The sequence below is a fragment of the Salvia splendens genome, chromosome 19, assembly GCF_004379255.2.
Source record: "Salvia splendens isolate huo1 chromosome 19, SspV2, whole genome shotgun sequence".
NCBI classification, from domain to species: Eukaryota; Viridiplantae; Streptophyta; class Magnoliopsida; order Lamiales; family Lamiaceae; genus Salvia; species Salvia splendens.
Genome location: NC_056050.1, coordinates 19,948,712 through 19,958,368, shown reverse-complemented (window position 1 = coordinate 19,958,368; position 9,657 = coordinate 19,948,712). Strand labels below are relative to the sequence as shown.

General features: G+C 39.7%; 2 protein-coding genes across 2 annotated transcripts; one reads left to right on the top strand and one right to left on the bottom strand.

Annotated features, from left to right (window-relative positions):
- Nucleotides 1-384: 384 nt before the first annotated feature.
- LOC121779138 lies at nt 385-1,843 on the bottom strand. The gene is made up of 3 exons (XM_042176473.1): nt 962-1,843; nt 616-871; nt 385-545 (listed from the first exon to the last, which is right to left on the bottom strand). The coding sequence occupies exons 1-3, from the start codon at nt 1,841-1,843 to the stop codon at nt 385-387; spliced, it is 1,299 nt and encodes a 432-aa protein (XP_042032407.1).
- Nucleotides 1,844-3,706: 1,863 nt separating this feature from the next.
- On the top strand, nt 3,707-9,238 carry LOC121779302 (cellulose synthase A catalytic subunit 1 [UDP-forming]-like). The gene is made up of 14 exons (XM_042176606.1): nt 3,707-3,950; nt 4,453-4,648; nt 4,740-4,921; nt 5,179-5,296; nt 5,385-5,571; nt 5,678-5,944; nt 6,033-6,378; nt 6,470-6,607; nt 6,692-6,817; nt 6,949-7,161; nt 7,251-7,515; nt 7,605-7,801; nt 7,900-8,250; nt 8,351-9,238. Exons 1-14 carry the CDS (start codon nt 3,870-3,872, stop codon nt 8,936-8,938), a joined length of 3,255 nt encoding a protein of 1,084 aa, XP_042032540.1. The 5' UTR covers nt 3,707-3,869; the 3' UTR covers nt 8,939-9,238.
- The last annotated feature ends 419 nt before the right edge of the window (nt 9,239-9,657 follow it).

Sequence of the window (9,657 nt, the reverse complement as noted above, 5' to 3'; positions counted from 1 at the left end):
GGTCTGAACCATCCCTCCCCTGTGACGAATCTGGACCTCAACCAGCTTCCTCATCAAAGGTGGAGTACACCGAGAATGAGAAAGCTATGCTGCTGATCTTGTTGCCTGACATGAAAGATCTCATCTAAACTGTGGGTATTTTCTCAATTCTGAGCCACCCCTTTGCTTGGTTTGGAGGCTGTTTCAGTTGAATTGATCTTGTTTGTTGTCATATGATGAAGTTTTTGTGATGAATAACATCTGATTATCTGTGTATTGACTGGATTGGTTGGTTTTTGTGAACTTAGCCACCCCTTTGATGGTTTGGAGGCTTTGATTTGCAAATTTGTACCTCTGTGATGATGTATTTTCATTAGATGCCCTATGTCATATGAGGCACCCACATCATTCTGAGGTAGTAGTAGATACTCCAAGCTCTCTTTGACCAGATTCTCCCCAACTTCTAGGGATGTAGGAAGCCCCACTGTCCTTCTCAGCCTTTCCTTGTTCAAGTGGGGTATTTTGTAGTTGTTGCCCCCATGCACTTCTAGGATCTTGCTGGGCAGCTTTGCAATGTTAAAAAAACATTGTTCAGAGTTTGTGGTGTGAGTTCCTCAAAAGAACTCCAGACATTACCCAGTAATTCATCTATGTTGGTTGCTACTTTATCATCTTGTAGTGATTGAATGGCCCTAAAAAAGCCAAGGTCCAATACACTGGTGTCTGGGGAGTTGGCTGGTTGGCTAATTAGATGGAACTTAAATCCATCTGAACTTGCAAGTTCATCAAATTGTGAGTCAAAAGATCTTAGGTGAGGTTTGGCATTATCTTGTTGGATATATATATCCTTGCTTGCATTGGCTGGCCACTTTGCCTTGATTGCTGAAATAATCTGTGCATTATGAATGAATCAATGAAAATATGCTAAATGGTGACATTATCAATGTCTGATAGGAAGGTGAGGAGATAAAAATATCCATACCTGATTCAAGAGACATTCTCTCATTGCTTCCTTGTTAACTGATGGTATATGTTTAGTCTCTAATGTCCCTCTTGGCCTATTCTTGGACTTCATTTTGGCTGGAACTTGTTCTGTGAATGAGAATATTCCTATTTTACCATCAAAGATGGTCTGACCATCTGTGCCAAACTGTGGCCTACTTACAGCACACATGAACATCACCTTTGTGATGAATCTTTTTGACTTGCAAGCCCTGTTAGGCTCATCCTCATCCGGCAATAGGTAGTATCTGTCTGAAGCTTTTGTCATGTAAAAGCATTTCTCATCAATATGAACTGTGTTGTGCATAGCATGGTAAAGAAGCTTTCCTTCATACAAAGCTGGCTGAATATGAGTAAGACACCATCTCATTCTACTGATCTTGTTTGCTTCAGTAATTGCTGGTTTTATGGCATTTGCATGTGGCCTTATCAGGTGACTCTTTGCCCATCTACCAACTGTGGTATTGCTAACTCCCATTTTATATGCAAGCTTTCTATAGCAAGACCTCTCAAGAAAAGACAATTGTTTGAATTTTTCATCATCAAAATGTATTTTACCTGATTTCTTAGTATATCCTGATGCTCTACCCCTCATGATAACAGGTTCCCCATCTGAAATTTGCTGCTTGGCTATCCCCCATAAGCGGCTCACTGTACTTCTGTGCACTTTGAATCTATTGGCTGCCTCTTGAAATGAACCATGTGGCAGTGCTCCAGCTTGGCATTGCTGTTGTAGGAACTGTACAATATGATTCTTCATTTGGCTGCTCAAACTCAGGCCTTGTCTCGGCCCTTGCTCCAGTTCTGCATCCTGAACATGCTCCTGCTCCATCTGTTGCTCCATATCTTGATCCATTTCCATTCCCCTATGATGAAAATGCTCTGAGGGGAATTTACATATAAATACCTTTTGGTTGGTGTGTAGGTAGGTGGAATTGACAATTGTTGGAGTAAATGTGGAGTGAATGTATTTATAGATGTAGATTACCTTTATTTTGATTTTGGATTTTTCCCTCCATGGGATTGTAATGCATTTTTCCCTCCTTAATTTGGAGGTTGAGTAAATGAAAATGGAATGAGTTCCCCTCTTTAAATTTGTGTTGATGTGATGGCCGAAAATTAGGGAATAGCAAAGTGTTCAAATTTTAGTTTCAATTTTAATTTTGTCCTAGCTTAATTTTATGTAAAGGAAATAGAGTTACCAAAGTGTAAAATTAAAAACAATAAGACTAACTTATTTAAACAACCAAAATTAAATAAAGTAAAAAAAGAAACAATTTTAAACTAAAAAAAGTCAACCCATCTCACTTTCCACCTACTCACTTCATTTATTACACACTCTACCTTCTCACTTCATTAATTACACACTCCACCAATTTCTTAAAACCATTGTCATAACTAATTGTCACTCCAAATGTGGGACGGAGGGAGTAATTTCTAATTTTTTAGTAATTTGTAATAGTATTCCGGGTATTTTTAATGCATTCTAATATTGTGGAAATATTTTTATTTAAATTGTATAATAGAATGATGGAACCCTTGAGCATATCCTTACGAAAAAGTATGAATATGAGTGTTGTGCTCTTGGAAAAGAGCACGGAGTAAAAAATGAATAAAAGTGGGTCTAGGCCATTTCCATGCGCTTGCCTAAAAGAATGGATGATGATGATGCTCTTATTGTCGGTTCATTAAGGGTGGAATAGTAATTGCACGTTTGAGTGTGGCTTAGCTAACAACTAAGCAAGAAATTGAGGTCACCGACAGATTCTTATATTTGTGTCGGAGAGAAGCAACCGGTTACACCAAAATATAGCCTGTTCACAGCGTCTAATAACATGTAACCAATCAAGATTAATTATTAAAATAAGTAATTTTGTTTTAATATCTTCACTTTGCAATAGTTGTTAAATATATAGGTAGGTGTATGAAAAGGACAGTTATAAAAATATTTTCAAGGATGTAACAAATTTTCACTGTTTTATAGGAGTAGTATTACATAAAGTGACGAAAACGGGTAATAAATATCAAACGGGCAATGCTTTTAAATAGAAAAAGGCACTGGAAAAGAATAAAAATTTATCGAACTTATTGTAAGTATCATGTGGCAAAGCTTACACTTTACTACATGCTTTTATAAATCATAATCTCTCATTTTCCTTTTTCTAAGTCATGCCGTTAGGTGAAAGGGACAATAATTCAATGATGTCATGATTTTTAATTGTTTATTTCATGGTTTTGCTTCTATCACTATGCACCTTAATTTTGATTAAATAATAATATATTTATGTTTTGTCGTAGTATCTATTTTTTAAGTTAAATAATTTCACATTTAATCTCTCTTTATTTAACTACTTATTTTTTAGATTTTATATTTAAAATAAATGTTTTAACTTTTAACTATAGTGAAATAGATAAAGTATTTAATAATTATGATAAATAATGTTGTAGTAAGACTTATCTAAATTGATTTTGATCTAGTATTGTTAGTTTTTAATTGTTGTGATGTGTCGGTAGAATTATTTAAAAGGATTTGATTAGTTACTGTATTTAATTATTTTTTATGAGGAAAATGACGTCACAAAGTTATCAAATGAAAATTCATTTTAAGACAGCGGTGGAATGGCTACCTGCTAAATAGGTAGAAACTCATCAAATTATCAAAGAGAAATTAAAATCAATTAATTAATTCCTCCAAAGAAGAGATATAAAAGACAAAGCTGTTGCAGTGTTTAGAACTGAAGTGGAGTAGAGAGAGGAAAGCTAGAGAAAGATGGCCGATTGATTGAGGCGATTTCGATGCCCTTCTCATTCTCAGAGTGTTGATAGCTTCAATTCGAGAGTAAATTAACCAATCAAAACTCAGCATTTCCTGCTAAAATTAGGGGAAAATGGAGGCGACTGGGGGAATGGTGGCTGGATCACACAAGAGGAATGAGCTAGTTAGAATTCGCCATGATTCTGATAGTGGGGTATGAAACTTTTATCCTAGGTCACACTGCATTTTGGTTCTAGTTGTTGAATTATTCTTTTTATTTTAATTTTTAATTGTAATTTGGGTTTTGGATCTGAATTTTAGTAGCCTAGTAGTGAATTAGGCAGCTGAAGTTTGGATCTTGGAGTGGATTCAGAAAATGGTTTTAGATCTCTTTTGATCCTTTTAGCTTTTTGATTGAATTAGGTCGAAGTAGTTTGCAAAATGCTGTGGTTAGATCTGTGCTGAGTTGTTATTGGAATGGACTAGCGTTGTTTGTGTGAAATTTGGATATAGGAGCTCAGATTTACTTGATTGATGTTTCATACTCTTTAATTTAGTTTTAGTGTAAGATTTATGCTGTAATTAGAAAGTTCATGTGATCTGCATCTATCATTACTTTATTTAATAATCAGATCATGCATGGAAGGGATCTGATTCTATGGATTGATTTGGTTTCGATTGTGTTCTAATCATTGCAATGCTTGTCATCTATGCAGTCAAAACCAGTGAAGAATCCGAATGGCCAGATATGCCAGATTTGTGGAGATACTGTTGGAGTGACTGCCACTGGTGATGTCTTTGTTGCTTGCAATGAGTGTGCGTTCCCAGTTTGTCGTGCTTGTTATGAGTATGAGCGCAAAGATGGGAATCAGGCTTGTCCGCAGTGTAAGACTCGTTACAAGAGACTCAAAGGTTAGTTGGCTTCGTATGATTTACATGAAGATTCTTGTTTCCTGTTTTTCCCGCTAAATAGAGGCATATGGACTTATTTATTCTGTCATAGGGAGTCCGAGAGTTGATGGGGATGATGATGAGGATGAGGATGATGATTTGGAGAATGAGTTTAGTTATGCTCAAGGAAAAATGAAGGCCAGATCTCAGTGGCAGTCTGATGAGGTTGAGCTCTCTGCATCGTCTAGACATGAATCTCAGCAACCAATCCCTCTTCTTACCAATGGACAGCAAGTAAGTCAAGCAAACACGTTAATGATAAATACATGTATTAGAACATGATTTGAATCTAGTCACGTCCAAACTCCCACGCTCGGTTATACATCCAAAAATCAGATCAAAGTCACTCGTTAATCAGTCATGGTTGCTGTTGTTTATCTACATCTGAATTAGATCCTATGTGCTTTGCTCTTGCGTTGTGATGCATTTGTCATCGACTCTTTTTTTGTGGACAAAGTGTAATTTGATTCTGTCATGTTGATAATTGATAGGTCTCTGGTGAGATTCCTCCTTCTATACAAGACACTCATTCTGTTAGAAGCACATCCGGTCCTTTGGGCCCTGGAGACCGTGTTCACTCCCTCCCTTATGTTGATCCACGACAGCCAGGTAATTACTTGTTAAAGATATTCGTTAATTATGTCATTCATCATATTGGTTTCATGCAAACAATTTACAATACTATTGATTTCTGCAGTTCCTGTAAGAATAGTTGATCCTTCTAAAGACTTGAATTCTTATGGGCTTGGAAATGTTGACTGGAAGGAGAGGGTGGAAGGTTGGAAACTAAAACAGGAGAAAAACATGGTAAACATGAACAGCAGATACAGTGAAGGGAAAGGGGATATTGAAGGCACTGGATCAAATGGAGAAGAACTGCAAATGTAATTTTCTGTCTAGATCATAATTTTCCCTCCAGAAATTCTAGTAATTATCTCTCGTTTTGATTTGTACATCAGAAGGGATGCTAATAGTTTGTGTTGTTGACAGGGCTGATGATGCTCGCCTACCTATGAGCCGTGTGCAGCCTATTTCCTCTACTCATCTTACTCCCTACCGTGTTGTGATCATTCTTCGGTTAATTATCTTGGGGTTTTTCTTGCAATACCGTTGTACCCATCCGGTGAAAGATGCTTATCCTTTGTGGCTGACATCAGTTATCTGTGAAGTTTGGTTTGCCTTATCTTGGCTTCTTGACCAGTTTCCGAAATGGTATCCAGTTAGTCGAGAGACCTTCCTTGAAAGACTTGCATTGAGGTTAGTGAAAGGTTTTCAAGTTCAGTTCCATATGCTGAATCTTACACTATCCAGATCCTTTCCTAACTTTTCTCTTCTTTGTCCACAGGTACGACAGAGAGGGTGAGCCTTCTCAATTAGCACCTATCGATGTGTTTGTCAGTACTGTGGATCCCATGAAAGAGCCTCCTCTTGTAACTGCCAACACTGTCTTATCCATACTGGCCGTGGACTACCCTGTTGATAAAGTATCATGCTATGTTTCTGACGATGGTGCTGCAATGCTTACTTTTGAAGCCCTCTCTGAGACAGCAGAGTTTGCCAAGAAATGGGTGCCTTTCTGCAAGAAGCATCATATCGAACCTAGGGCCCCTGAATTCTATTTTCAACAGAAGATAGATTACCTGAAGGACAAGATTCAACCTTCCTTTGTCAAAGAACGCAGAGCAATGAAGGTGAGTCAAGAGTCTCTTATTGTATCATATACTAAAACAGGGAACGAGTTGACAGTGGCTGTAATTGTATTTCTTAATATGTTTCTTGCAGAGAGAATACGAAGAATTTAAGGTCCGGATAAATGCTCTTGTTGCGAAGGCTCAAAAGATGCCTGAAGAAGGGTGGACAATGCAAGATGGTACTGCTTGGCCTGGGAACAACACACGGGATCACCCAGGAATGATTCAGGTACATTTTTTAATCCCTCAACAATACGATGCATACTTTCCTGGTCATCGTCTTGTAATTCTTCCCCATGCCTCTCATAAACAGGTCTTTCTGGGGCATAGCGGGGGCTTTGATACCGATGGAAATGAGCTGCCTCGATTGGTTTATGTTTCTCGTGAGAAGCGTCCTGGATTCCAGCATCACAAGAAAGCTGGAGCTATGAATGCTTTGGTAAGTAATTGGTAATTGTGTTGCTTGAAGAAGTGGGAGACGAGCAATCTTTTATTATTTTCTTCAACATTATATTGCCTTTAGTAATTGATGATGTTTTTCATGACCTATTGTTTACTTATGTGCTGCAGATTCGTGTCTCTGCTGTCCTCACAAATGGAGCATATATTTTGAACGTCGATTGTGATCACTACTTCAATAACAGCAAAGCTTGTAAAGAAGCCATGTGTTTCATGATGGATCCTGCATATGGAAGGAAGACTTGCTACGTTCAGTTTCCTCAGCGTTTCGATGGCATCGACTCGCACGATAGATATGCTAACAGAAACATTGTCTTTTTCGATGTAAGTGCCCTTCAAATTAGAATCCCTTACTATTTGATTCCGTGATATCTATCTCATTTAAATGTTGTCTTAAATTTTCATCTCTGCAGATTAACTTGAAAGGGTTGGATGGCCTTCAAGGTCCTGTCTATGTGGGAACTGGGTGCTGCTTCAACAGACAAGCACTGTATGGCTATGACCCTGTCCTAACGGAAGAGGATCTGCAGCCAAACATTATTGTCAAGAGCTGTTGTGGCTCGAGGAAGAAGGGGAGGCATGCCAATAAGAAATACGTCGATAAGAAGAGAGCAGCTAAAAGGACTGAATCGACCATCCCTATCTTTATTATGGAGGACATAGAAGAGGGTGTAGAAGGTTGGTTCTCATACTTGTCTTGTGTAAAAGTAGCACCAAACGGAAGATTTCTTAAATTGTAGAAATTGATGCAATTGCTTTCCTGACAGGATACGACGATGAGAAGTCACTTCTTATGTCCCAAAAGGGCTTGGAGAAGCGCTTTGGTCAATCTCCCGTCTTCATTGCTGCCACCTTTATGGAAATGGGAGGCATACCGCCCTCGACAAATCCTGCAACTCTTTTGAAAGAAGCCATCCACGTCATTAGTTGTGGATACGAGGATAAGACCGAGTGGGGTAAAGAGGTATACTCTTGTGCTTCATTTATGTTTCGATATAATCTGTGGTTTTTTCAGTGTCTTAAAATGAAGTTAAACTCAGTTGAGCCTACTGTTTGCTTCAGATTGGGTGGATCTATGGTTCCGTCACAGAAGATATTTTGACCGGGTTTAAGATGCATGCACGTGGATGGATTTCTATCTATTGCATGCCTCCTCGCCCGGCATTCAAGGGTTCGGCTCCTATCAATCTGTCTGATCGTCTCAACCAGGTGCTTCGGTGGGCTCTAGGCTCCATTGAGATTATGCTTAGCAGACATTGCCCTATATGGTACGGCTACAATGGGAAACTGCAGCTCTTGGAGAGGCTTGCGTATATCAACACCATCGTGTACCCACTCACCTCGATCCCATTGCTCGCTTACTGTGTTCTTCCTGCCATATGTCTTCTTACTAACAAATTTATCATTCCTGAGGTCGGTAACGAACGCGATTATAATCTGTCTTCTTCGTCAACAGATTCTTGTATGGGTGAATCTCTAACTCTGTCAATAAAATTGGTATATCCTTTTGCAGATAAGCAACTTTGCTAGCATGTGGTTTATTCTCCTCTTTGTCTCGATTTTTGCCACGGGCATACTGGAAATGAGGTGGAGCGGCGTCAGTGTCGAGGACTGGTGGAGAAATGAGCAGTTCTGGGTCATCGGAGGGACGTCAGCGCATCTCTTCGCTGTCTTCCAGGGTCTTCTGAAGGTGCTCGCTGGAATCGACACCAACTTCACAGTTACATCGAAGGCGTCCGACGAGGACGGGGACTTTGCAGAGCTCTACGTGTTCAAGTGGACCTCCCTCCTCATCCCCCCTACCACTGTCCTCATGTTCAACATAGTTGGGATCGTGGCCGGCGTCTCGTACGCCATCAACAGCGGGTACCAGTCGTGGGGCCCGCTCTTTGGGAAGCTCTTCTTCGCCATATGGGTGATTGTCCACTTGTATCCCTTCCTCAAGGGTCTTCTTGGGCGGCAGAACCGCACCCCGACCATCGTCATCGTCTGGTCGATCCTCCTTGCCTCCATCTTCTCGCTGCTGTGGGTCCGCATCGACCCTTTCACTTCTGAAGCGTCGAAGCGGGCAGCGCAAGGGCAATGTGGTGTTAACTGCTAAGGAACACTTATCCCCAAGAAGTTCATTTTGTTAGAATCTTGAATGAATGGTTGCATGTGTGTATATATATATATATACTGAAGTCATGAAACCTAGAAACGACGTCGCTCGTGTACTCAACTTTTGGGGGAGTAAGCTAAGCTTTATTGTGTCAATCTTTTATGTTAGGACTAGATTTTTGGCCAATTTCGTTTCAAACTATGATTATTTTTGTATACAGTGTTGTATTTAATATTTATGGGATTATAACTTTAAACTTGTAAAACTTTAATTCCAGTGCAGTTCATTTGATTGCTCCCATTATTGTAGTGTATTATTCATCATCTTCTTCTATGTCTATCGAAATCCTCGTAGCACATAAAAGAGATGCCAGCAGCCGGCACAACCTTCAAGCAGCTCGGCCCGAGCCCTTTGAATATTTTCCGGTAGGCTTTCCGCAGAGTGTCGTACGCCCAATAGTTGGTTGCAGCGTACGGGGATCACTCCGAGCCTGTGTAGAGCTCCGGTAAGCCGCCCTCTTCCAATATTTTAACGAAGGCGTCGAGCAAGCAGTTGTATGATTCTATGTGCATAAAGGAAGCAGGGCGATGCGGGTAAAAAGGTAAAAGTCGTGTGTAAATGGATGTGATGGGTAGCGTGAGATTTTACCTGTGCTGTATAGTTAGTCAGGTATTGACCAACTCGAGGGGGTACGTGATTAGAGTCGAACAGAACTCTAT